Source organism: Spermophilus citellus (genome assembly GCF_964194105.1).
Source record: "Spermophilus citellus genome assembly, chromosome: 18".
NCBI classification, from domain to species: Eukaryota; Metazoa; Chordata; class Mammalia; order Rodentia; family Sciuridae; genus Spermophilus; species Spermophilus citellus.
Window position 1 is genome coordinate 8,201,386 of NC_138200.1, and position 27,953 is coordinate 8,229,338.

Sequence of the window (27,953 nt, forward strand, 5' to 3'; positions counted from 1 at the left end):
TTCTCCCAAAGGGCTTTAAGCAAATTTGCCAGAGGACTGAGTTACCCTCTCTCCCTCCCGCCACCCACCCCAGGTCTTTGCTGGGTACCGGGATGTTGGTTAGGCAACGAAGCACGCAGGGAGGACAGCTCCAGGATCTGATCTGTTCTAGGGAACCTTCATCTGGAATCGTCCCCCCAGCTAGAGGTCCCTCCAGAACCCAAACCGTCTTCTTCAACCTGTTGTCAAACGGGAAGTGGGCGTGCGGCGATCAAGGAAAACATTTCAAATAAAATAGAGGCCATTGCACAAGATGAGCCACGGGCAGCCCTGCACATCATCCCCACACAATGAAAACAGGTGAGTCACATGCAATTTAATGCTTTGTAGCTGTATTGTAAAAAGTAGAGGGAAATAGGTGGCTGGTGTTAATTGTTTTGTCCACTTAAGTTTTTTATTGCAGAAAAATACAGGTGCCATAAAATTGTCCCTTGTAGCCATTTTAAAGTGAATCATCTGGTAACACTGCAAACATACCAATGTGGTCCAACCACCGCCTCCACCTCACTCTGGGCATTTTTGAAGCTGAGTCTGCACCATGGAGTGTCATTCATTGCTCTCCATCCCAACCCTGGCACCTATGGGCGGCTTCCTGTCTCTGGATCTGCCTGTACAGGTGGATCACGCAGGATCTGGCCCTTGCCTGTGGTGGTGTTTCCAATCTGGGCCACAGGTTCTTCAGGGCTGAGCCATGTCTCCACGTGTGGCTGGAACTCACTATGCTCAGTTGTTGTCACTTGGTAGACTTTTGGGTTGTGTTCCTCTGTCAGTTGTTACGGGAAGTGCTGCTGTGAACGCGGGTACACACTTTTTTCAGGAACGCCTGTTTCCAGGTCTTTTCACTGTGCACCTGGGAATGAAGCTGCTGGACCATGTGGCAATTCTGTTCGACACTGGTCCTGCTAAGTTGTTTCCACTGTGGCTGCACCTTGCACTTTCTTTCTTTCTTTGGTACCAGGAATTGAACTCTGGGACACTCGACCCACATCCCAGTCCTATTTTGTATTTTCTTTAGAGACAGGGTCTCAATGAGTTGCTTAGCCCCTTGCTTTTGCTGACTGGCTTTGAACTTGCAATCCGCCTGCCTCAGCCTCCAGAGCCCCTGGGATTTCAGGGGTGCATCACCATGCCTAGCCATGCTATTAATCTTAATAATCTACTGAAGAATTCCCTTGGTATCTACAAGGGACTGGTTCCAGGACCACCATCAACCCCCCAAAATCCCTAGATGCTCCAATATAGTTTATGAAATATAATATAATTAATAATAATATAATGTAATCATAATCATCCCCAATGACTCCAAAGCCTAATACAATGTAAATGCTGTCACCTTGTATCTTCAGGGAATAATGGCAAGAAAAACATATATACATCCTCAGTTTCCCCTGTGTCTGACCTGAGGTTGGTGGAATTTGCAGATGTGGAGCCTGCCGATGCTGAGGGCTAATTGAATTTATACTCATTTGATCCAAAATATTGTAATTGTAGCGAGTCATCCCTGAGAGAGTTGCGGTTCTTTGTTTTGCCTGTTCCATGTGCTCTCTGCACCTTGGCTCCATCACCTCCCGGTTGGTGGCTGGTGGCTACCCCCGGCCGGCGTCATGCTGGATAAACTGGATAGTATTATTCATTTTCTCAGGGCGAAGCTTCTCAAGTGTTTTGTTCCTTTTCCTCCCTGTCAGCTCTGGGGTTTTCATCATCCCCGGGCTCCAGGAAGAAGAGAGGGTGGCGGTGCAGAAACGTGGCCACCAGGTGCTGAGGGCTCTGCACGGACTGTGCATCCAGGCGGAGCAGGTGAGGACGGGGAGGCTCCCGGGCCCACAATGCCCCTGTGCAGGGTTCTGGGGTGCCTCTCAGCCCCGCGGGGCAGGGGCGGAAATAGGAGGACACCCACCTGCACTTCCACAGTGGTGGCAACAGACACAGGTTACCCCTGCCCAAGGGACAGCCTCGTCCCCAGGCGCAGACCCTCTAACTGGCCTTTCCTGATGCCCAGGCTCCAGTCATCGCTGTGCTGTGCTCTGGCGGAGGGCTGCGTGCCCACATCGCCTGCCTCGGGGTCCTGAGCGAGCTGAGGCGACATGGGCTGCTGGATGTCGTCAGTTACCTCGCGGGTGTCTCAGGGTCCACTTGGTGAGTTGGCTGCACTTCCGGTTGGTCAGGAGGGTGAAGAAGGTTTTCCCTTCTGATAACCAAATGTGTGCTGTCTTTTCTTTTTCTGTTTTTTTTTAAAACCCATTAAGTCACAAGTTTTCAGTTTTGTAAAAATTCGATAAATTTTGCCGTGGTGTATTAAAATAGATTGGAAATAAAATTTAGATTGTATGTATTAGTATTATAATTATACACAATCATTTTTATTATATAATTAGTAGATAATGTTGTGTATTATATGCTATACTAAGGTTTTTTTTTTTTTTAAATGCCACGAATCTAACCCAGGGGAGCTCAACTACTGAGACATATCCCCAGCCCTTTTCATTATTTAAAGACAAGATCTCACTGAGTTGCTTAGGGCCTCACTAAGTTGCTGAGGCTGGCTTTGAACTTGAGATCCTCTCACCTCAGCCTCCTGAGTGACTGGGATTACAGATGTGTGCCACGGCACTCAGCTCTCTTTAAGTTTTTATGCGTGTTTGACATCTGGGAAGCTGGGACTCACTGGGTTAAGTGTCAGATAATAATGATATGTCTGCATGCGGTGCAGTGTGACGCTTTGGTACCTGGGTGCATTGTGTGATTATCCCTCAGGATGCTTAGATCATCCACCATCTCCAATATGCATCAATTCTGCTGGTTGAGAACATTTCCAGTCCTTTCTCCTGGCTATTTTGAATGACACGATACAGTCTCGCTGCCTGGACCCCCCTGTGTGATGGAACACCAGGACTCACTCCTCTCTGGCAGTAACTCTTTCCTGTTACCAGCCTCTGCCCAGTCCCTGCCTCCCCACCCTCCCACTCTCTGGTGACCACTGTCCTGATGTTTCCTGCGCTCTTCCCCAAGCCTCCATCAGCACTGGGTGTCCCACGAATTGCGTGCATTTTGACACTGTCTACCCAGAGTGGCGTGGGATCCCACCAGCAAAAGGGGCTGAGCCCCACAGGACTGGCTCCATGTCACACACCAAGTTCTGCACCACCAGGACTTCTGAGGGACTGGCTATAAATTCCCATGACCTCCTCCTTGGGTTCCACAATTTCCTAGGACAGCTCCCAGAGCTCAGGAACAACTTTGCTTCCATTTACAAGTTATTGTGAAGCAGAGAAGTTAGGAACAGCCAGAGGAAGAGGTGCACAGGGCAGGGGCTGGGGGCCCGGGAGCACCATGCCCTCCGAGCACTCTCTCCCTGCATGTCCATGAGTTCCCCAGCCCAGGAGGTCTCTGAACCCTGTGGTTTAGGGTCTATGGAGGTTTCATCACAGAGACATGATTGATTAAATTATTGCCCATTGGGGATTGAACCCAATATCCAGCCCCTCTTGCCCCCAGCCCTGGAGGTGTGGATCTGGGCTGAAAGTTCCAAGCTTTGGTCTTCCTGGTGACCAGCCCCATCCTGAAGCTGTTAGAAGCCCTGGGCCAAGAGTCATCTCATTAGAACAGAAGGGACAACTTTGTTCTTGTCATCAGGAACTCCCAAGGGCGTTAGAGGCTCTGTGCCAGCAATAGGCCACAAACACTGAACTGCTTCCCTGGACCACAGAAGGCCTGGGACAAGCAGTGTGGTAAGTGCCTGTGATGAACCTTCACGTCCATGACTGGTTTTACGCTTCAGGTGGATGAGACGAATACAGCTGCTCGAGACTCCCCTGCCTTTATGACAGAGCACTGCGTTAGGTCTGGGGGACTTGCTCACTCTGGAGGCCCCAGATGGCAGGGATGAAGGGGACTCAGAGCCTGCTCCTTTGCCCAGGGCAGACCTTCGTCCACCTGGGCACGTTTTCCATGCGGGAGGAGAGGCTGGACTGGCTGGGGGCTGAGTGAGAGAGGAGGTTAATGACAGATGGCAAGAACCAGCGTGAAGAACAGGGACACAGAGCTCAGGGGTGAGGCTGGTCCTGCCTCTCACACCTAAGAGCCCCAGGTTCCCAGCCACAAGGCACAGGGCTTAGCCGAACTGCCCTGTGGCTACCCCCAGGTAGCGCTGCTGCCCCAGGAGAGGCAACATCTCCTTCAGGGTGCAGATGCTGCAGCCTGTGGGTGGGAGGAAGCCTTAAATTCCTGGAGCTGTCCTTTGTGAGCTGTTATGTGCCCCATGTCACCTCCTTGGGCCTTTGTTTCCACAAATGTCAGAGAGGTTAACAGGCTTGAGGGCTGTTGTAAACAAGGTGACAATGGTAAGCAATGTATTCCATAGAAACACAGCCTAAGCTGCACCTTTTATTTAAATTTTCAAGCCGGGTGCAGTGGTGCCAAGCCTATAGTCCCAGTACTAGTGAGGCTGAAGTAGAAGGATCACTTAGAGTCCAGGAGTTGGAGATCAGATGGGGCAACCCAGGGAGACCCTGTTTCAAAAAATAGTATTAAGCTGGGCATGGTAGCACACATCTGTGACACAGCGACTCTGGAAGCTGAGGCAAGAGGTTTGCAAGTTCGAGGCCAGCCTCAGCAACTTCATGAGGCCCTCTCTCAAAATAAAGATGAAAAGGACTTGGGATGTGGCTCAGTGGTAAAGGGTCCCTGGATTCAATTCCCAGGACAATAAATTAATTAATAACAATAAAATTTTCTAGTAGCGTTGTTTGAAAGAGCTGTAACAAACTGTAACAGTGTGTTTTCTTTTTAACCCAACACTTCTGAGACCTTAGTGGTCTGGCACGAGGTCAGTACAAACGCTAGTAAGCAGATTTTTCTTTCCTCTCTCAGACTCTCTTTGAGAGTCGTGCACAGTTTACACTCAGCACTTTCCAGTGCGGAAGCTCGAGCCCTGTTGGAAGTGACCGTGAATGTGCAGCTGAGAAGCAGTGTTCCAGACCCACCTCTTTCCAAAGGTGCTTCCACTTCCCAGGAACCAAGTGGAATTTAAATTGGAAAAATTAATTCGACTTGGGGCTGGGGTTGTGGCTCAGTGACAGAGCGCTTGCCTGGCACATGTGATGTACTGGGTTCAATCCTCAGCATCACATAAAAATAGATTAAAAAAGGCATCATGTCCATCTATAACTAATATGTATATTAAAAATTTTTTAAAAAGCTAATTAAAATTAAGTACAATTGAGAATCCAATTCTTAAGTCACAGTTGTCATATTTCAAGGGCTCAAGACCTGCGTGTGGCTGTGCTGAGCACGTTGGACAGGGCCAGGTTGGGCAGCACTCAGGAAGTAGTATACGAACAGCAAAACTATTTATTGACTGAACAAATGGATGTCAAGTCTCCTTACTAGGAATGGCCAGGTGTTCCTCCTTGGAAAAGTCTACCTATCTGGGCTCATTCTCAGCATGATGCTCTCAGGCACGCTACAGAAGATAATGGGAAGGTGGTCGACTATTTGGAAACAATCCAGTTCTACTTCACATTACCTATGTGATCTTGCAGAAGTTGCTTAATCTCTCTGTTCCTCCGTGTCTTCCTCTGTGAATTGAAGATAATCTTATTACTTTTTGTTGGTTTGTTATAAATATCTACAGATAACACCTGTGACAGTCGCCTATCAACTCTTGATAAATGTTAGTCTGAAAAACGCTATTTGGCTCTCATCAATCGCTTCTGTCTTGCTCTCATTTTCCTGTCTATAAAATGGAACTATTATCCCAGAGGCTGTTTGAAGCCTCCCTTGAGCTTTATGTTCTGCAGTCTTACTTACATCTCCCAGGAAGGGAGGCCTGGGGGCTGATGAAGGCCCTCCCAGCCCTCTTGGTCCACAGTCAGGCCCTCCACACAGCCTAGCCGCTTCCTCTATCCCCAGGGCAATGTCTTCATTCTATGCCAAGGACGGGAACTTGGAAGACATCGAGGCCGAACTGAAACGTCGATTTGACCAGAGGGAGTGGGACTGGCATGGTAGCCTGCAGGAAGCTGTCCGGTCAGCGAAGACGTTGAAGAATTACTCTCTGACTGACTTTTGGGCCTACTTGGTCGTCTCCAAACAAACCCGAGAAGTAAGTCACCCCCAGAGGAGGACCTGGGGCTTCAGGGGTAGGACTAGGGAAGATCTTGGCCAACATGTCCCTTTACACCTTTTAAGGCTTTCAGCCTCCAGATCTGGGTGCCTAGCTCTTGCCTCAAGGCTGAAAGATATTGCTCTGGTTGCAAGTAGCAGAATCAGACTCTGATTCATTTATGCCAAGAATAAAGTAACCTGCTCTCTAGGAAAGATCCCAGGGTGTCTGAGGGCAGCAGGGACCCAAGTTGACTTTCTCTCCTCTGTCCCTGGCTGAGTGCGGGCAGATTGATTTTTCAGCTTCTCCATGAACTTAGTAGAACATGTTTTCCCAGCCCCACAGCAGCCAGGTGTTCACCTCCAGAGCCTCCAACCCTGGGACTGAGCCCCCTGTTGCCTGAAGACACCACCCGGTCATCTGGAGTCAGGGCAGATGCTACCTAGGGTCCAAACGTGGTCCCATGGTGCCACGGCGACCTCCATGTGGGGTGCAGTTCTCAGAGCAGGAGTGTTAGGGTGACCATGGGGTGGGAGCCCAAAATGAGGTGGTCCTCCAATGGACTCCTGGTTTTACCTGTTGGGTTGGGCTAACACTGTCCCCTTCTTAGACATTGGAGCAAGGGATGGAGAAAGCCTGCACTATGGGATGGTGGCTGAAAAGACTTGTGGGAATAGGATTCTTGCCAGAGTGTCACCTGGGGGACAGGTGTGCCTGAGCAATGACAGAGGGGACCTGTAATAGAGTGAGAGTGGAGTCTGGATATTTCTCTCTCTCTCTCTCTCTCATAGTTTAATCTGCTGCTTTTAAACTTCACTGAGATGTAATTGATATACACAATATTGGACCTGCGTGCATGTTTAACATGTACATCTAGATGAGTTTGGACAATTGTATGTACTGTGACGCCATTGTCACAATTTAAGGTACAAACGTATTCATCTCCTCCTAAGACCTCTGTGCTCTGAGGTGCTGGTGTCAGAGGTGCAGGTCAGGGCTCGTCATGGGCCGGTCCCTGGGATTGCACCTGCTGAACTGAGCCAGGTGCAAGGAGGATCCAGGCCGCATGGCTCCACTTCCGGGAGGCCTTGGGGACAGTCAAACTGTCATCGGCATGTTGGAAATATCAGGGGTCCTGCATCCCCGGAAGTCAATAAGGAACATTCGGGGGCTCATCAGCTCTGTCAGCAGGGCAAGATTTTTTTTCATGTGCGGAAGGACGCACAGCAATTAAGACCAAAGCAGGCGCACAGAGCAGGCTGTCTGCTGGGCTTTGTCCCTGAGGCAAGGGCACCGGCTTGCTGCCCCTAGTGTGGGGCTGACAGCAAACTTTGGCTCCAACAGCTATTAGGAGAGAGGGCACTTGACCACTGGGCATTAGCATCCGTTGAAATGACCATTGGGTTATTTAAACAAATATATCTTTAGTTGTCCCTACCTCCTTTTGTCCCTTGTGGTGGGAAAGTCCCCCTGGGTGGAGCGCCTTTTGGCACATATACCTTTAGCTCTGGGGGCCAGGTGGCCCCTTCCTTCTCACCACCTGTCTGTCAAGGTGCTGTGCGTTTTGACCCTCTGGTGTTACCTGCTTGTAACTTTCCACTCTGCTCTCCCCTCCAGCTGCCTCTCCTACATCCAAAGTCATTTTACATTTAAAGTTAAATACTGTATTTTGAAAGTGGACCATGGAGATTTTCTATTTCTCATAAACCAAGGCTGGAACAGTGGCTACAGGATCTGGGGCAGAGGAGAGGCAGAAATGGGAGCCTGTTGCTCAAAGGATATAGTTTCAGTTATGTGAGGCGAGTCAGCCCTGGAGATCCACTGTACAGCGTAAGATCTGCCATTAACAGAACAGCACTGTACCCTCTGAACTCTGTTACAAGCCTGGTGTGGTGACAGAAGCCTGTAATCACAGTGATTCTGGAGGCTGAGGCAGAAGGATGGCAAGTTCAAGGCCAGCCTCAGCAACTCAACAACCGTGTCTCAAAATAACAATATAAAAAGGACTGCAGATGTGCTCGGTGGTGAAGCAGCCCTGGGTTCAATTCCCAGATACTCCCCTCCAAAGTAATATGTTATGAGGCAGACTGTTCCTCCCCCAGTGTGAGCGTTTGAGAAGTTGTGGACACAGGCCCTGGCACCCCTGTCCATGGCTGTTGCTCTCGCAGGTGTATGCAATGTGGGAACTGTGTGGAGGCCCCTTCAGGGATCCCACATGGGGCACTCCTGCTGTGGGATTTCCCAACTAAATGTGTGCTTTTAATTCCTGGCCACGCGTGTTGCTGGAACCCCACAAGGACAGACACAGGAAGCCTTGCGTTTGCCCCGCTGATCTTCACCTTGTAAGACGGTTAAACACCCAGGCTTTGCGGTCAGACGGTGGGTGTGGAGACCAAGCAGGGCAGTCCATCCCCAGCATTGGACCTGGTGACCACACCAAGCCACCTGTACAAGGTTCAGGGGCAGGGCCAAGGCACACAGGTCAGGCTGCAGTTGATCCTCCCAGGGGCACCCAGGAAAGAGGTGCAGAAAAGATGACGCTTGTGTTTAGAGCCCTCCACCAAAACGAACACCTGTTGTACACTGAGAGTCGTTTGTTGAAATGGGTTTCCAAAGGTGAAAGGGGAGAACGGACATTCCAGCCCAGAGTGACTGTGCAGGGAGGTCCCCATCATGGGAGGAGCCGTGAAGCCAGCCAGGCACCCTCTGCCCTCCAGTCAACCTCGGTACTTTTCCTCCAAGCTGCAGGGCTCTCACTTGTCCAGCATGAAGACGCTTGTGGACGAGGGGACGACGCCCTACCCGATATTTGCAGCCATTGACAAGGACCTCCACTCTGTCTGGCAGAAGGAAAAAAGCCAGAGTAAGCCAAACATCGGAGGGAGGGGGAGGGTTGGGGGTCCGAAGGCACAGGGTGAAATGCCAGGAAGCGCCTCGGACCTTCCCTCTGGGGAGCCCTGGAGGAGCAAGGGCTCCTAGGAGGGCAGCCAGGGAGAGGGAGGTCCTAGAAGCCACTTGAGGGCACACGCTGGCTGGCTGTGGATCAGACAGTCCCAACAGGGGCACTGGAGGGCCCAAGCAGGGGGTGGCTCTTCCCTTTCACACCGCGTCTTCCTCCTGGGACCAGGTGCTATGGCTCTCCAGAAGTTCCAATTTAGACCCTGAGATGGAGACCTCCTGACCCAGCTCCCTGAGCAGAACACGCCTGATTTCTCCCACCCGGGCGGGGTTCCCGGGCGGGACATCTCCTGGCCTCTCCAGGCTCAGTAGTCCCCAGGGCCGCTGCTCAGTCTCTCTCCTCCCAATGTGGAGCCTGTGTTGTTTCCCCACCGAGGGATGTAGCCCGTGCTTCCAGAAGGCCCTCCAGCCCAGTCCTTCCCAAGACATCAAAACTGCCTCTCCTCCCCAGAGTCCACGGCCCTCCTCACCACATCCTGGACAGGGTCTCACATCACCTCCTTCCATGGCTGCCTGGTGGAAGTTTCCAGAACAAAAATCTGATGGTGTGGTTTCCCTCCTTGGAGCATCCCAGTGACTCCCTGGCATGCGCAGAGAGCCCTCTGTGCCCCAGGGTCTAGACGTCCCTGCGCTCCAGCTCCCACAGCTGGGACTTGCAGCTGGATGATGGGAGTGGGGGCTTGGGAAGGACTGGCAGCAGGATGTCGTGGGCATAGGAAGCTGCCGCCAGCAGAATAAGGACTCAAAGCTCTGGGGGTGGGATCCCCACCGAGTCTCTGAGGCCACACAGTCTGGAGACTGTCCTGGTTGACAGTCTGTGTTTCAGAGATTTTTTTTCCCCTGAGCACTTACTGTGTTTGGCTTTGTGCTGACCGCTCACCCTGTGCTTCCTCCCCAGAGACCTGGTTCGAGTTCACCCCTCACCACGCTGGCTACCCTGCGCTCAGGGCCTATGTGGCCGCCACCCACTTTGGAAGCCAATTCAAGGAGGGCAGAATGGTCAGACAAGAGCCCGAGCGAGACCTGACCTTCCTGAGAGGTCAGTACCAGGGTCCGACGGGGATGAGCAGATTATAAAGTGGAGGGGAGACCTCCTGAGGGTTGAGCTCTGCCCAGCGCCTGTGTTCCTGGAAGGAAAAGAAGGGGGCTTCAGGAATGTGCATTCTTCCGTCTGGGTCATCTGTGCCTCTCAGAGGCCTCCTTGATGAGACAGCAGATGACTCAGGAGAGGTGGTTTCATGGCAGGGCTCACATAAGCAGGCTGCTGTGTGTGCGAGAAACTCCTGGCCCTTGACGTTCTGAGACTGGCTTATGTCATTTAGCATGATCTTCTCCACTTGCATTTTTTTTTACCAGCAAATGCTATTATTTCATTCTTCTCTATGGCTGAGTAAAACTCTCGTGTGTGTGTGTGTGTGTGTGTGTGTGTGTGTGTGTGTGTGACATTTTCTTTATCCACTTGTCTGTGAGTGGACAGCTGGGCTGGTTCCATGACTTGATTATTGTGGATCATGCTGCTATGAACTTGATGTGCCGATATCACTAGAGTACTCTGGTTTTAGCCCTTTTGGATGGATACTGAGGAGTGGGAGGGCTGATCAGAGGGTGGTTCCATTCCTAGTCTTTTGAGGAATCTGTACACTCCTTCCAGTGCAGTTGTACTAATTTGCAGTCTCACTAGCAATTAATGTGTGGACCGTTTCCCCCACATCCTGACAGCATCTATTCTTATTTGTATTTTATTGGTTGGTCCTGGGGATTAAACCCAGGTGCTTTACCACTGAGCCACATCCCAGCCCTTTTTATTTTTTATTTGAGACAAGGTTTCTCCAAGTTACTGAGGCTGGCTTTGAACTTGCGATCTTCCTGCCTCAGCGTCCGGAGCCACAGGGATTACAGGTGTGCACCACCCTATCCAATTTATTACCTGTCTTCTCGATGAGTGCCACTCCTACTAGAGCAAGTTAAAAATCTCAGTGTAGTTTTGTTTGCATTTCCTGATTGCCAGGGACGTTGAACCATATATTTGTTGATCATTTGTATTTCTTCTTTTGAGAAAAGTCTGTGTAATTCTTTTATCCATTTGTGGATTGAGTTATTTGGGTTTTTCTTTTTGTGTAGAGTTTTTTGAGTTCTTATTTTTTTTAAGGTCATTTTATTTATTTTTTTTTAGCTCTTTTTTTAATTGGTTGTTCAAAACATTACAAAGCTCTTGACATATCATATTTCATACATTAGATTCAAGTGGGTTATGAACTCCCATTTTTACCCCAAATACAGATTGCAGAATCACATCAGTTACACATCCACATTTTTACATACTGCCATATTTGAGTTCTTATTTTTTAAAAATATTTTATTTTTTAGTTGTAGTTGGACACAATACCTTTATTTTACTTTTCTGTGGTGCTGAGAATCGAACCCAGAGTCTTGCACGTGTTAGATGAGTGCTCTACCACTGAGCCACAGCCACAGCCCATTTTTTGAGTTCTTTATTTTTCCTGGAGATTAATGCTGTCTCTGCTCTATCTGATGCAGGTGGCAAAGATCTCTCCCATTCTGTGAGCTCTATTCGCACTCTCAATCATTTTCTTTGCTTTGCAGCAGATTTTTAATTTGATGCTGTCCTGGTATTTGATTCTCGGTTGTAGGTCTTGAGCGTTAGGTGTCCGGTTGAGGAGGTTGGTGTCTGCACCGGTGGGTCAGGTGTTGATCCTGTGCTTCCTTCTAGCAGAGGTAAGGTTTGTGCTCTAGTTCCTGGGTCTCTGATCCACTGTGACTTGACTCCTGTCGTCTCTGTAGGTTTATGGGGAAGTGCTCTAGCCAGCCTTGAAGAAATCAGGAAATTTATTTGGGGTGAGTATTTGGAGAACAGAAGGGTCAAAGCTTCAAGGTATTTTATACAAGGATTTTCACCATACTTTTCCTACACGTGGAAGATGAAAGACCTGTGTGTCATGGTCCTTGCAACTGTCTTTCTTGAAATTATTGCCATCTCCTTAGCCTTTATCAGGGGCAGCCAGGGTGATGAGAGTGGCTGAGAGTGCAGGCTGCCTTGGAAGAATTGTTTTCCCAGTTTACACGTGCTGTGTGACCTCTAGAAAGTTACTCAATCTCTCTGTGCCTCAGTTTCTGCATCCATAACATGGGGTGGTAATAGGAGCAGTCATGAAGATTCAGTGAGTTTACCCTGCTCAAGCAGTGGGGACAGGGCCAGGTGGATAAAAGCACTGGGAACACCTGCTCTGTCACACAGTCCTTATGATGTTCCTGAGAAGTGGATGCTATAGTCACTGCATTTTGCTGATATCCCCGGAGTCACAGGCCAGTGACTTTCCTTGAGTCATTGGCCAGTGAGCATGCATGCAGGGTCCGTGGTGGTTCAGATCCAGGTCTGTGCCTGGATCCACATCCTGGCTGTGTCTCGTGTGCTCTGGTGACCCAGGAAAGCTGCTTAAGCTGTGACCCAATGTCTCCCTCCTTGAAGTGGAGACCACAGCAATTCCCAGTCTCCTACAGAAGGCATGAGGTTTAAATGCCTGATGTGTCTAAGATGCCCAGATCAGAGCCGGACACGTCGCTGGACATGGTGGTCCTGTTGGGTGTCTATGGAAGTATCATTCCTGTTGTTAAGAACTCACATCTGAGCCACTGGCCCTTTCCCAAACACGTACTTTTGGTGTCTCCTGTGTGCCAAGCACTGTTCTAGATGTCCTGCTTGGATGTTCCTTGATGTCTGTGTTCACCACATGTTAGTTAAAGTTGAACAGAGCTGCTGTCCCCTCCAACGGCCCAGCCTTGGCCATGGCTGGGGGGTGGCTCTGAGTTCCCCGCATCTGGAGGGAGTGCTAAGCTTGCTCCCTGGCAACAGGAGAGTCCTCCGGTTTGGTGTTTGCCAGTTTCCGTGGTGTAAATCGGGGATGTCAAGGCTGCGTCTGAGCTCACTGAGGGCGGGGTGGAAGGCAGCTCTGAAGAGCTGCAGCAGGGCCTCGCTGGTGGCAGGCGCTGGCAGGAAGGCCTTCCCGGGAGGCAATCTGCATGTGTCTTGGGAGCACTGCGCAGCGCAGCTGGTGACCCTCTCCTGCCTCTGCTGTCTCGCAGACCAGCTGTCCAGCCTGAGAGAAAGGTTCTCGCTGATGTACCATCCCATGGAAGGTAAGTACCCTCCTTGTTGTGAGTCCCTGGGGACGCTGGGCAGGGGACCCAGCCGCTGACCTCAGGCTTGACCAGTGCTGATCCTTCAGTGCTCGCTGTCCCCCAGGAACCAGCTCCCCGCCAGCTGTGCAGCTGGGGATGGCTGTGTGTCTGTCTCTAGAGTTCACGGCCGGGAACGGGATCCTCAGTGCAATGGTGTTGGGAGGTGGGGCCCTAAGAAGTCCTTAGGTCACGAGGACTGTGCCTTCACAGGCTGCTTAATGTCACTCTCCCAGGAGTGGCCTCGCCAGTGGGCCTGCTCTTCCCCTCTCCCTCCTGCTGTCTGCCTCCCACCATGGGATGGAGCAGCTCACGGGGTGCTGGCTTCTGGGCCTCCAGAAGGCGGGAGATGAGTTCCTGCTCTTCGTAGATGACCCAGCCTGTGGCATTCTGTGAGAGCCACACAAGACGGGTGACCACCGAAATCAAGAGGCATGTGGTCTGAGTGACGTGCTAAGGCCACAAGCCAGGAGGGGCAGAATCAGAGTCCAGGCCAACACCCTGGAGCGCCAGCACCATGGGCACTGTCCAGTGGGCTCTGGGTGTGTCAAAGGCAGCAAGTGGGATCAGTCCGAAGTGATCGGCAAACTGAGAGGGAAATTATGTCCTATGTGCTAAGAGTCACAAAAGAGAGAGGCTTGACTCCCAGGGAGAGCGCAAAGGAGCACAAGGACGTGGCCCGTGGGGGGAGAGGCCGCACTGTGGGCAGGGCAGGGGGGCCATGCTGCACCAAAGCAGAAGCCCCCACCTCTCTGGGCTAAGGTGCCAAGAGCTTCTATTTTGTTCATACAGAAAAGCAGTATGGCTGGGTGTCCCTCCTGGGTGTCCCTCTTGGGCCCTCTCTGGCTGCTCCTGGCCAGATGCAGAAACCACCTCAACAAAGCCACTCAGACCTCACCGTGGCTCCAGGCTGGGGATGGGGCAGGGGTGAGGTCCCACCTGGTCCTGAGGGGCTCTGGAGCCCAGCCTGACCCTCAGGCTCTGTCCCCCCGGAGCAAGGGACTGGGCTTCATTCTCCCACATACTCGTACCATAGGGTGGGCCCAGGAGGGGTGTGTGGGCCAGGGCTCTGGGCACCTGGGAGAACCAGTGGGTGGACTGACTGCAGGTGTGACTTCAAGCAAATACGTGGGAGGAGGCGGAACTGAGCTGCCCCGCCATTGGGGCCCCCCCACCCCCGAGCGTCAATGTGCTTCTGAGGGTATTTTTTTGCTCTAAACAGGGAGGGCAATCGCTGGGGCAGGCGTGGAAGTGGCGCTCCTGGATTTGGTGTTGGCTTACGTCGAAGATCCTAAATCCCCCAGCATCCAGGAGAAACTCCGGGGGCTGCAGCAGGAACTGGAGGTGCAGAGGAAAGGTCTGTGCACAGGGATGCGGGAGGGCTGGGTCTCTCTCCTCCTTCACCCTCATGGTCTCCTCTCACTGGGGAGGGTTGGCAGTGGGCTGAGGCGATGGGGAGCCGCAGGGGAGGAGGGACCTAATGGGGTGCTCTGCCCCTGCCAGTGGCCCTTGTAGAAGAGGCACCCTCCACAGTGGGAATGCCCCCTGTCACTGTGCCAGGCTGGATTCTGCATGTCTGTCACGTCGCTGCGTTTGGTCTTCACGCCAGGCTGTGAAATGGGTGCTCAGGCTATCCCCACTTCCCAGATGAGAAAACAATGGCACAGAGAGGTTGAGTGACATGTCCAGGTTCACACAGTTTGTGCTGGTGTTGGGACCCAAGCACCGGGACCCCAATGCGCATAACAGCCATCCTGCAGGTTAAGAGCCAGAAAAACTGGGCTTCGTAGGAAATCTTCCCACTTTTAAGTGCTGATAACTAATTAGCCTTTGTTTTAGGACATGGCGTGAGTTGATCATGTTGGGGATGGGGCTGGGCCCACAGATTGACGGTTGCCACAAGAGATCCATAGAGTAGGAAATCCATAGATGGGGAAGCGCGTGACAAGTGACTTCACCCCTCCGTGCCTCCTCTGTGGCAGGGATAGCGCTAGGTCCCCCTCACGGAGTGTGGTGAAGGTTGGGGAGGGGATGCATGTGCCCTGCTGAGGCGGCCTGGCTCCTGGGGTGCTCGGCCGGTGTGTGCAGCACTCCCATCTGAAGGGGGGGCTCCACCTACCTTGTGGGTGAGGGGAGGATGGAAGAGGTGAAGGCTTGGGACCAAACCCCAACACTAGAGATACCAGCTTGCAAAGAGGAACAGAGGAGGGGGACAGGGAAGGAGGTGGGAAGAAGGAGCCCTTTGGGGGGCAGGGAGAGTAGTGAGGGGCGCTGGGCCAGAAGGGGGTGTGGGGCAGGGGGCCGCCTGGGGCGAGGCCACCAAGAACTGCAGGCGCTGTCAGGCGTCCTCAAAGGGCTGAGTGGACAGCACTGTGGCTCTCCTGTGTGACACCTCCTGGGTCTCCTGGGGCAGATGAGTGCCACCACAGCTGGATGTCTGAGATAATCCAGAGATGGACCGAGATCTCCCTGGAAGAGCAGGAGCAGTTCTTGGAATACCTGGCCTGTTGCTTCCAGAGGCAAGAGCAGGACCCCATGTGGCAAGTGCAAACATCACTGATGGGTGAGGGTGAGTGCCATGCCGCCAGTGCTCCCTGCTCTGTCACCCACCCTCTGCAGGGGCAGCTGCAGGGTCACCAGATGTCTCCCTCTCTCCTGCTTCCTCACTGCAACTGCCCAGTAGCACCATCTGCAGCCCAGCCACAGAGGCCTGAGGGACACCCAGGACCACTGGTCTCTGGATACAAGTCAGCTCGGGTGGCCTTTGCAAAGGCCCACGGTCTGGGTGGCTCCAGCAGCAGACGCCCATTTTCTCACAGTCCTGGAGGCTGGAGTCCTAGATCAAGACGCCAGCAGGGTGGCTTCTCCCAGGTCCCTCTCCTAGGCCTGCTCACTGTGTCGTGTGGCCCTGCTTTTCACATGTCTCTGGTGTCCCTTCCCATCAATGAGGACACATGTCCCCCTGGATGAGCGATCCCCTTACCACCTCATTTGGCCCAATCTTCCTCCTTAAGGCCCTGTCTCCATATACAGGGCTTCAGCGGAGACTTTGGGGAGTGGGGACAAAATCCACCTCATAACCCTCACCCTGGTTCTCTCCATTTCTCCCTCTAGTTGCACGTTGGGACTATTTTGTTTTTCTGTTTAAAACTGCTATATGCTGCTCCAAGTGGGAATGGGGGACCACCTACAACTTCCTGCATAAACACGGTGAGAAAGCCCCTGTTCTGTCTCCTTGATGCCTATGGGGATGGGATGGGGAGGGACAGGGACCAGGAAATCTCAGCTCATCCTTCCCCGGGGGCCGGGGAGAGGCTGGCAGGGCTGGCTGGTCTGAAGCGAGGAACCTCCCCAGGGTGGTGGTCCATGGTGAGGGACCTGTGGCCTGGTGGTTGCATGGAGACATTGTGAAGTCCTTGTCCCTGAGAGCTGATGGTTTTCTCTGGCTCTGAAAAGACACAAACAGCAACATCTTTATTCTTTGTTGGTCAGGCATAGGATCTGGCTGGCATGGACTGTGCTTTCCCAGGCTGAGCCCTACCATGTGGGTAGAAAGAACTCTGGCCCAGAGATGGCTCTGTAAGACTTCAGAAGCTTCTGCTCTTATAACTGATGAACATCCTTTCCCAGGGCATTGCTGCCCCTGCTCCTGGGGAAGGTCCCCACTCTTGTGATAAGACAACAGTGGGAATCTTTGTGTTCTGGACACTGTTGCCTTTGTGCAAATCAAGAAGGTGCCTTCTTCAGGAAAGGAAGGTCCAAATTGTGCCCTCCTTGGTCATTGCTGTGTGTAGCTTTGAAGTTGTCTTGATTCATTTTTTTTTTTTTTGGTGCTTTAACAAAATACCTGAGGCTGGGTACTTTAGAAGGAAAAGAGGTTTTAACAACTCAAAGTTTGAGAGGTGGAAAGACCAAGTTCAGGTGAGCCCATCTGCTCAGCCTCTGTTGACAGCCTGCTTGGCTGTACCATAACATGCCATAGAATAAAAAAGGGAAATGGCTATGTGAAGGAGAGGTCAAGTATATGAAGTGGCTTCAATTTATTGCAACTTGCTCTCTCTGGGACTAATAATTCACTCTGTGAGAGCAACATGAATCCCCAAGAGGATGGTGCCTCCAGGTCCTAATAACCTCTTATCAGTCCCTCCACCCTAGCACAGTCACACGGGGCACTAGGCTTCTAGCACAGGAGCCTTTGGGGACCCTGAAACCTTGGCAGTGGTGAACCTTGGCTGGGCATTGGCCCCCTCTCCAGGTGCTCGTGCGGACAGGGCTGCAGCTGCATGGGTGCACCAAGCTGCACAGTCTCCATAGGAAGGCCACGTTAGGAGAGAGGCTGGCAGGTGAGGACTCACTGTTTTCCTCCTGGGCACCGCAGGTGGCGTCAGAGACCGGGCGATGCACACTCGGGAGCTCTTGCACCTGGTCGATGCAGGATTCGCCATCAACACCCCCTACCCGCTCGTTCTGCCCCCAATTCGGCAAGTTGATCTCATCCTCTCTTTCGACTTCAGCGCGGGGGATCCTTTCCAGGTAAGCGAGGAGCCCTGGGTGGTCCTGGGTGGAGGCCAAGCTCTGAGCTCCGCAGCTGGGAACCCGGATGCAGCTGGGAAGTGGGCGGGGTGGGGCGCTGCAGGCAAATCCACGGGCCCTTGGGTCCTGACGCATTCAGGGTCTGGCGACGCCCAGCCGGCCTCTGAGCTTCTAGATCCAGCCCAGACCTTGCTGGAGCCTTCTTTGGGCAGGCGGTTCTAGCACCTTCCGGGTCCTGCCGGACCTGTGCTAGTTTGACTGGGGACCTTTGAGCTTCCCACGCTGAGCCTGCTTCCCCCCCACCCCGTGCACACGTATTTCTTCCCGTTCATCTTGGCTTCCCCGGGTCTGGCTCTCAGCAGCCCTTGCTGAGTGGGAGAAAACCCAAGCGTGGTTTTCACGGCTGGCCTCGGCAACCAGCTCCTGTCTCCTTTCTCTGGTGCGCTGCTCGGTTATCCCGGCTGCCTGCCCGCTCGGCCGCTTGCAGTGGCTGTTGCACCTCCGTGTGCCTCAGTTCTCTCAAGCGCAAAATGGATTCCTTCTCTCAGGGCTGTTACACAGATTAAACTAATACCTGGAGCGTGCAGCACAGTGCCTGGCACACAGCGGGGGGTTTCGAAACACTGTCTTTAAAATTACACACCTAGAGAACCCTCAGCTTCCCAGGGGGCATGTTTTGGGAAATGCAGTGGGACAGTTTCAGCTTCCTGCCAGTGTCGAAGAGGGTCCTTGTGCAGTTGAGACGGGTAGTCTTGTTCAGACCCACCACGTAGCTTCTCCACGTGAGCAAGAGATGCAGGGACATGAGATTTTGGAGTCTGCTGCTGCACACCCCGGTGGACACCTGAAGTAACCTTTTTATAGGTCCCAAATAATGGTACAAGGCAGAGTAAGTACAGAAACCAGCAAGGAGACATTCACCTTCATAGTATGTGCCTTTTTATTTTTGGGGAATTGAGAACTTAACCCAGGGGCACTTTATCACTGAGTCACATCCCCAGCCCTTTTTATTTGGAGACAGGGTCTCATTAAGTTGCTCAGGGCCTTACTAAACTGCTGAGGCTGCCTTCAAATTTGCAATCCTCCTACCTCGGCCTTCTGTGTAGCTGGGGTTACAGGCATGCGCCACCATGCCTAGCTGTGCTGTTCTTGATACAATCGAAAACACAGTAGGTCTGTTTACCCCAGCATCACCACCAACTCGAGTGCTGCCTTGTGCTACAGCATCATGGCAGCTGTGACAGCAGAGGTGATGGGGACTTTCCAGCTCCATCATCTTCTCAGGAGGCCACTATCAGATGTGTGATCTGTTGTCAACCAAGCGTCACTATATGGTGAGGAACTGCACCTGTCAACACTTGTCGGTACTGGTGAGGTTCTTATTGTGGTACCTGCCACTTAATATGGGGCTTGCAAATATTTTCTTTAAAAATGCAAACACAGCTGCCCACAGCAGTGCACACCTGTAATCCCAGAGGCTTGGGAAGCTGAGGCAGGGGGATCTTGAATTCAAAGCCAGTCTCAGCAAAATTGAGGTACTAAGCAACTCAGTGAGACCCTGTCTCTAAATAAAATACAAAATAGGGCTGGGGATGTGGCTCAGTGGTTGAGTGTCCTCGAGTTCAATCCCCAGTACCCCACCAAATATATACACTTGTGTAATACGCAGTCATACCTCTGCTGTAGTACACTCCAATATAGCATGCTGCACGCGATGGTGGCCACTCAGTGTGGTATGATATGACGGTGCACACCCATAAAGACACCAGTGGGCATCTCTACAGTGTGGACAGACACCTCTGCCCTCACGGTCGCCAGGGCCTGCCACTCTCCCCCTGTCTTCTGCCTTTGTACCCTGGGCTAGTCAGGCTTCCAGGTTCCAGGATTTCTTCTGAAATAAAGATCTCCAGACATTGTGGCAAAGGTGGAAAGACCAGGGTCCTGGGAGTCAGTCTCTCAAATCTTCATGGTGTAACCCTGAGCAGTGGGCTCGCCCTCCAGGCCTTGGCTTTCTCATCTGCAAAATGGGGATGGCACGACCCATTTTAGTGAAGTCTGCAAAGGCTCCTCACAGTGCCGGGTGCTTAGCTGATCTTCAGCAGAAAGGTTGCTGATACCAAAACAGCAGCCTGTTCAGGTGGAACTTCAGAGAACATGGCACAAAGCTGCTTGTCACCTTGGTGCCACCAGCAGCCTGTGACAATGAGCACTTCAGATGTGCGCCCTCTGAAGAGAGACGTGATGCGTGTGAGGCTCCCCCCAGATTTTAATGAGGGAATGAAGACAACAAATATAAAAGACCTTGTCCACCATTTTATGTTGATTATCCACGCTTTTGGCATATTGGATCTACTAAAATTTATATTAAAGATAGATTGGCTTGCTTCTTTTTCCTTACTATTACAGTTTGGACCTTGACTGTCCCCAAGAGCCCTGTGAAGCTCATCTCCAGAGTGGTACACTGGAGGTGGTAGAACCCTTAGGTGGTGGCTCAGTGGTCATTGGTAGTGTGTCCTCAAAGGGGATGTGGGATGCTGGCCCTTCCCCTCTCTCTTGTTGCTCTGTGGCTCAAGATGCAAGTGGTTCTGCTCCCTCCTGCTTCCTACCATGAAGCACTGCCTTGCCACAGGCTCAGAGCCACAGGCCAGTGGATCAGGGGCTGGAACCTCTAAATCCATGGTGCAGAGTAAGACTTCTGTCTTCATAAAATGGTTATTTTGTGTATTTGGTGATAGTAACAGAAAGCCGACCACCACACTTACTTCCAATGCAGCAACTAGACAGTGTCAAAGCACCCTGTAGCTGACCTGCCATCACTAGCAGCAGCCCTGGCCTAGGGTGTCTAAGTCACTGTCCATGCCCACTATGAGGTGATAGCATGGTGTCTCTTGTGGGATTCATGAGGTGGGCGTGGACCATGTCATTTGTGGCAGAGCTGAGGTCCAAACCGTCATTTGGTCTCTCTTTTTCTCACCCCCTGAGTCAGTGTGACCAGCCCCTAGGGTCACTCCCAAACTTGTGAACAGCAGGAACACCATCCCGGGTGGGCTGCCAAGAGGGGGCGCTTTCTCCTTGGTAGAAGGCATCGCCCCCTCCAAGCCAGCGCCTGCTTGGCCGTGAGTCTGCGCTCCTGGCTGAGGTTCTGTTGGGTCCCTGGGTCCCAGGGCGTTTCTGAGCATTCTGAGACAGGAGCCTATCGCCCTTTGTCAGACCATCAGGGCCACTGCCAAGTACTGCCAGCACCACGGCATCCCCTTCCCCCCAGTGGAGGAGGCTGCGCTCCAGGAGTGGTCTAGAGCGCCCAGGAGCTGCCACATCCTGAGAGGGGCGGCTGGGCCCGTGGTGATGCACTTCCCCCTGTTCAACACCGACAACTGCGGAGGTGAGCACTGGGGGGCGGGGTGGGGAGGCACGAGGCTGGCAGCGCTGGGCAGGGCCGGGCCCATCAAAGAGCACCAGGCTTGCCCTTCAGTGACTGAGGGACAATGAGTGTGAGCAGGAGGACTGCGCCCTGTCCACCCTGGGGCCTCCTGGAGGGCACCCCCTTGCTGTCTCAGCCTTGGGTGGTTTGCATGCTGCCTCCTCACTTGGGAGCCTTTCTGACCTGCTGCCTGTGCACCCTCTGCCTCCTGGGCACCCCACACATCATCCAGGCTCTGGTGAGCACCAGGGGGGCACGCAGTGTGGGAGTCCTGCAGGGCCGGGGTGCCACTTCCCATGCTGGACTCTAGTGCCCTCTGGGCCTCTCCACTCTGCCCTCCAGTGACAGGCTCACTCGCAAGTAAGGGGCATCCTGCCTTCTTCACTTAACAAATATTGGCTCGTCACCCAGGGGGTGTCAGCTGCTCTTCCAGGTGACGTGGATGAAAAGAAAGGAATACAAATTTGTCCTCATGTGGAGCTTCTGCAGGCAGGGGACCCAGATACTAAAATATAGAGAAGTTTCATAACATCAAGTGCCAACCTGTCTTTGTTTGTAAAGTCAAGTAGGGAACCGGCTGGATTTGGCCACCATGGACATTAGCCAAGACCTGGAGTCAGGGGACACAATTCCAGAGTTCATTGTCCCTACCTGGGTGATTTCCTTCAGATGACATCCAGTCATGGACAGACAGGTACAGCACGTTCCAGTGGGCCGACAGCTACAGCAGGGACATGGTGACGCAGCTCCTGGAGGTGTCCAAGAAGAACGTTGACATGAACAAGACGAAGATCCTCAGAGAGGTGAAGAACGTGGCCAGGTAGGGGTCAGGCCACCCCGCCCTGCCCTTGGCTTTCGCTGGGTGAGCACGTGCTGGAGATTTTCTCTGTGTCTGGCGTGAGGACTGCAAGGTTAAGAGAGGCCCGTGTCCCTCGGGACTTGCCTCTGTGATGGAGAGAGACCGTGAGCACCGTCAGGGAGAGAGTGGGCTAGGGGGAGGGATGAAGAGTGGCTGGCTTCCTGGGGAGCTTAAACATGGGAATTTACTATCTGTCCAGAGGCCAGAAATCCAAGCCCAGCGGTGGGTGGGGCTGGCTCCTCCTGGGGGCATGGGGAGGTTGTCCAGGTCTCCCTCCTGAGCTGGGAAGGGATGGCTGTCTTCCCCCTGTGTCCTTGGACATGCCCTTCTTTCTCTGGGTCTTCTGGGACAATTTCCCTTTATCATAAGGAAACTAGTTGTCTGTGTTAGAGCTCACTCGCAAGGTCACTCCCCTCTGACGCTCTAAACACAAATCTCAAAGAAGGGCACAGTGTGATGTGCTGGGGTCGGACCTCAGCACTGGAACTTGGGGGGACACAATTTGACAGACAACTCGGGGTTCACTGAGAGAACCAGGTCTCTACCACGCGGCCTGCGCAGTGGTTTCATTAATGAGGTTCTAGGCATAAAGTTAGTTAGAAGAGATCGAAATAAAACACACAAACCAGTTACCTTATTTATATTGCTAGGTCCGAGACGGCTCACCTCTCTGGTTCCCGCCTTTAGCCGCCCAGCAGGGCAGCGAGGATTACTCTGGGCTAGCAGGAGAGAGAGAGAGAGTGAACACGCCGGGGAGTAGCCTTTTATTTGGGGAACAAGAGATTCAGGGGAGAATTCCATCCAATGAAGGTTGAGGGGGGGCTGCACTCCAAGGTCAGGGTCAGTGATTAGGTCCCTGGGGTCAGTGGTCAGGCACACCCCCACACGGATGGGCTCTCTCATCAGGAAAGGGTCGGGAAAGCTTCGACACAGCCAAAGCGCCTCAGGCCCTTAACGGGAGTCACCCAATCACGCGTCAGAATGGCCCCCGACACAGGTCGAGCTATTTGAAGGGTCATATCAGAGAAAGTTTCTGAATGAAGTGAAGGATCAACTTCCACACTTTCTCCTTGGGGAGGGGGAGGTGGAGATCCCTGGAGCAAGGGTGCTGCATATGTAGAGTTGAGGTGGAGGGAGGCAGGAGAAGAGTCTGAGAGAGAGGTGGAGGAGATGAGGCATCAGTATCAGTGTCCTCTTGCTGCTGTAACAAGTGATCACCAGCTTAGTAACTTTAAAACCTCAGCTTTGTCATCTCACAGTTCTGGAAGTCAGAAATCTGAAGTGAGTCTTGTGGGCTAAATCCAAAGTGTTGGCCAGGCTGATTCCTTCTGAGGGGTCTGGGAGAGGTTCCCTCATTGCTTTTTCAGTTTCAGGGACATTCAGTGTCTGCATTCCTTGGCTTGTGGCCTCCACCTTGACCTTTTGCTTCCAGCATCTCCTCTTGTCCGTCACTTTGACTGCTTGCCTCCTTTTTAAGAAGGACCTGTGTGGTGGCATTAGGCTCACCCTGATAATCCAGGACCAGGACCATCTCCCCCCCTGTGGAGTCTTAACTTGACCACACCTGAAAAGGTCCTTTGCCATGAAGGTGACATATTCACACTCCAGAGATTAAGACGTGGACATCTGTGGGCGTCTCTATGCAGCCACAGAGAAGTAGGCAGGGCCCAGAGGAGGAAACCCGGGGAGGAGTTGGAATTTCCTTCTCAAGGTACCAGGAAGCCCCAGTTGTGAGCAAGGAGTCTTCAGAGGACCACCTGGCTCCTGCGTGGCCTGAGGCTGGATGAGCAGAGGTCACACAGAGCCCAGGAGACTGTCTTTCCGTCCCTCCATAGGGAGGCAGGGTGGGAAGCTCCAGGTCCTCAGGTTCCTCTCTGGCCTCACTTCTCCCGTGTGGAGAAGGTAGGGAAGTGGCTCTGCCCCTCTCCAGGGTCAGTAGGTAAAGCCTGAGGGACACACAGAAGTATCAGTTAACGGCGGGCGTCCTTAATCATTCTCAGTTAATTCTCAAGCGTTTTCCTCAAAATTCCATGATGGTGACTCCTTTGAGTCTTCAGAGACGTTCAGAGCATTAGAAAGGCTGAGATCTTTACCTGGTTCAAAAAAGCTGATCTCGGACAATTGAAGAGACAAGGGAGCTGACTGGAAAGTGTGGGCGCATCTCACAGAATCAGGAGCCCCAGGCCCAGGGCAATGCAAGCCTGCTCTGGGGACCTGGGAATGCAGATGGCACAGCATATCCAGCAGTGTCCCTGCCCCTCACTGGCACCTCCTGTCTTCTGCAGCTGTGGCCTCTCTGTGGTGGGCGCCTACTGGAAGGTAGTGGCCCAGCCCTCCCAGGCCTCCACTCTCCATCTCTCCTGCAAGACGGAGTCCCTACTCCAGCTGGCTGGAAAGGCTCTGGTTGTCCCACTGGGGGTCACCAGGCACCCAGCCCCATCCACAAGGTGCAGGGCTCCCCACACACTGGTTCTCAGGTGGCCCAGGCCCCCCCACCCCCACCCCATCAGCACAGCTGACGTGTGGGCTGGATGATGCCCTACTGTGGGGCCGCAGGGCACTGGAAGATGATTTTCAGTCCCTGGCCTCTGCCCTTCAGAAGTCAGGAGCACCTCCCAGACATGACAACCAAACTGTTTCTAGAACTTCCCATGTCGCCACAGAGCAAAAGTCACCCCTGTCCAGATGACACTTAAACAGTGCTCTTTGTTGTAGGACTTATCAGGGGCTTGAGTGACCTAATGTGCTTTCTGCAGCTCTAAGAAGGGTCGGGTATGCTCTTTGGATGGCATTTAGGACATGTCAGATCACAGCTACTTCAGGAGTTGTGCTGTGCAGAAGGTTCCTTCAGGACAGTGTCCCTACAGCTGTGGGCGCTGACTCCATGAGAGCCTGGCTCTGCCTGATCAGAGGCTTAGATGCTGGACAGGGACATGCAGAAAACTCCAGGAGAATTGGGCATAACTAAGCAAGTGGACACCCTCAGGGGGGTTAGTGGGGACTCTTTTCAGCTGCGTTGCTGATGACTCTGGTCCTTGCAGAGCTTGGGAACCCACTTTCTGGTCCTTAAGATGTGGCAATGCTACTGTGTGTGCCCTGGTGGCTGTGAGTGTGGGGTGGAGGCAGATGAGCCCCCGTGATGGGAGCTGGTGTGGTGTCCATGTCCTGCTGGTGGACTCTGTGCTGGCTATGTGGACATGGGGCCTCCTGGAAGGAGGAGTCTGGGGAAACTGAGTCAGAGCCCTGGACTGAGGAGGCTGTATGTGGCTAGAGGCACTGAGGGCAGCCAGTTCCCTGAGATCTCCCTGAAGGTCTGACAGTCCAGCCAGACATGGGACAACCCTGATGTGGCCCCTGATGAATGCCTTGAGTCCCTTGGGTCCCCTCTGCCAGCACTGAGTGTTACCACCTCTGGGTTTTTTTGCTCAGTTGGGGATAGAAATGAAGGCAGGTGACACCATTTGGGTGAAGCCTCTCGGGCTCAAGCTGCAGCGCTCAGGAGGCAGCACATGGGACAGGGCCCTGCAGTGCTCCCTGGACCCTAGGGGTACAGTGGGTGCACAGGACAAGACAGGCTGTGCAGGTGCAGGGCCAGAGCTGCCCCGGTGCAGGACTGTGCCCTGTCTTGTCTGTTCTCTGCCCTCGGCACCGGGGTCGGCCCTTAGCACAGAGACCTGCTCGAGCCCCAGGGACCCTGTGGAGCTCTGCTCAGGAGAGGTGGAGGAGCTCACCATCGCCAGCCCAGGAGGGCTCTACCAAGAAGTCAAGTTCAAGTTCAGGTACGTTGTGTGGGCTGGAGGTGGGGTTGCAGCAGAGCTTGGGAGACTCAGCAGCTCCTGAATCTGTCACTGGGGGAAATGTGTTTGAAGGCAGCGGCTCTGGGTGGGAACCTCAGGGGGCATCGCGGCCTCCTTGCTGTGTCTCACTAGTAGCTGCCCAGGCTCTAGAGGTCCCTGTGGGGGAAAGTCACAGCTTCTGGCTTGGATCTCAGTGAGGACCACAAGCTCCCAGCTGGGGATGAAGAGGAGTGCTCTCTGGAGGACACAGTGGTGGACGTGCGGGGCTCCCGTACTGTGAGCATCAAGATCACCAACAGGACAGGTGTGACGTTCAAGGATCCCATGTAAGTCCCTTCCTCTCTCCTCCCTGAAGGTCATTCAAGTGTCTGCAGGGCTGGTGTCCCCTGAAGACTCTGCTGGCTTGCAGGTGGCCGTCTTCTATGTCCTCACAGGGTGGTCCCCCTCTGTGTGCCTGCTGATCTCTTCCTCTGAGGACACAGGGCACCCCCACCCTACAGACCTCACTTTAGATGAGTCACGTCGTAAAGCTTCTGTACAGATAAGGTCCCGTTGAGAGGCACCGGGGTTCGACTTCAACATGCGAATCTGGGGGTTGCCGGGGGGTGGGGGCACAATTTAGTTCATGACAGGACCCATCCAATGGCTCTAGTGTGTGGGTACAAACCAATCAATCACAGACTCCACAAAGAGCAGAGGACGGTGGCTGGACTCAGCCGCCCCGTGGCCCTCCCCTCCTTCGGGCAGGTTGTTTACAGGCCATAGCTCCCGTCCTTCCTGGCTGTCCATCTTTCATCTCAGGTCGAGTCTCTGTCCTGCCAGGAGCTGGTCTCTCCCCAATCTGAGAGGTCTCCCTGTCACCCGCTCTGCTGTCCCTGGCCTTCCCACCACCCCAGAGTTCTCTCATGTCCTGCTCAGGGCTTGTTCTTGCTTGTGGATCCTCTGTCCTTGTTAACTGGGTCTATAGCCCTGCTTATCACGGTGTCCATTCACTCATTCCATAAACATTTATTGGGTGCCTACTGCATACCTGTATGGCAGCAAGCATTCCAGGGGTGGACACTTGACCCACACGTGGGAGCCAGGGATCTGCAGGGGGGTGTAGAGAGAGGTCCAAGCTGTGAAGACACAGGGCTCAGTGTGTGCTGGGAGTGACACGAGGGTCCTAGGAAAGAGGGTGGTGCTCTGGGAAGGCCCCAGAGGGAGAGCCTGTGGCCTGGGGCTGGACGCTGAGCAGGCAGCCATGGCCTGGCAGGAGTGAGTTAGTCTGTTTAAGGCACAGGACGAAGGCTGGGTCAGGGAGGCTGCGGGAGAAGCCCTGAGTGACATGGGATTGGAGGGACGGACAGAGCTCCATCCTGTGCCCTCTGGCGGGTGCCCTGGCGTTTGACGCAGGGGAAGAGTTAGCTGTAGGCCTAGTTCTGCACACGTGTGCCTAGCGTTCATAATGTTGGACAAATCAATGTAGCCGACAGGAGCTCACGGTAGGTGGTGGGGCTGGGGGCATCCAGGTACCTCGTGGACGAGCGTCTCTCCCAAGTCCTGAGTCCCTCTCGTGCAGTGCACAACACTGCCTGCAGACACACGGGGCCCCGCCCGACTCCTCTCTCCCAGGCTCTGCTGTCGGAGTGGCCAGGCCCACGTGAGACCACCACCTGTGCTGCCCCCGAAGTCCACCGTCCACTGTTCCTTCACAAAGACCAGCTCCAGCTTCCAGGGCACAGCGGGCCTGCTGGCCTACCAGGGCCCAGACGAGCACCTGGCCCTGCTGTTCTCCGTCCCCTTCAGCTACGCCCTCCATCGCATCCAGTTTGCCCTGGCCGTGCTCAGGGGGCCGCTGGCCCAGGACGACCTGGAGCAGGTCTTTGATGGCATCATGGAGAAGGAGGCCCCGGATCCCAGGGTGGTGAAGTGCATCCTGCAGACCCCTCAGGGGGCCCTGGAGCTGAAGCATGGCTCCCTGAGCATCAGAGCCACCGTGTCCCATGTTCATGTGGCCAAAATGGATGTGGTGATGGAGACCACAGCCACCTAACTCTCCCTTGTCAC

At 53.4% G+C, this 27,953-nt stretch overlaps 1 protein-coding gene across 1 annotated transcript; it reads left to right on the forward strand.

The window, feature by feature from the left end:
- Positions 1–292: 292 nt before the first annotated feature.
- Positions 293–27,939, forward strand: PLA2G4C (phospholipase A2 group IVC; the record flags this gene model as incomplete). Its single annotated transcript, XM_081273595.1, has 17 exons — positions 293–339; positions 1,725–1,836; positions 2,039–2,175; positions 5,950–6,142; positions 8,885–9,005; positions 9,999–10,139; positions 11,903–11,956; positions 13,202–13,255; positions 14,517–14,651; positions 15,708–15,863; positions 16,409–16,504; positions 17,673–17,827; positions 21,038–21,209; positions 21,918–22,068; positions 25,773–25,886; positions 26,099–26,230; positions 27,519–27,939. The coding sequence occupies 17 exons, from the start codon at positions 293–295 to the stop codon at positions 27,937–27,939; spliced, it is 2,391 nt and encodes a 796-aa protein (XP_081129721.1).
- Between the last annotated feature and the right edge of the window lie 14 nt (positions 27,940–27,953).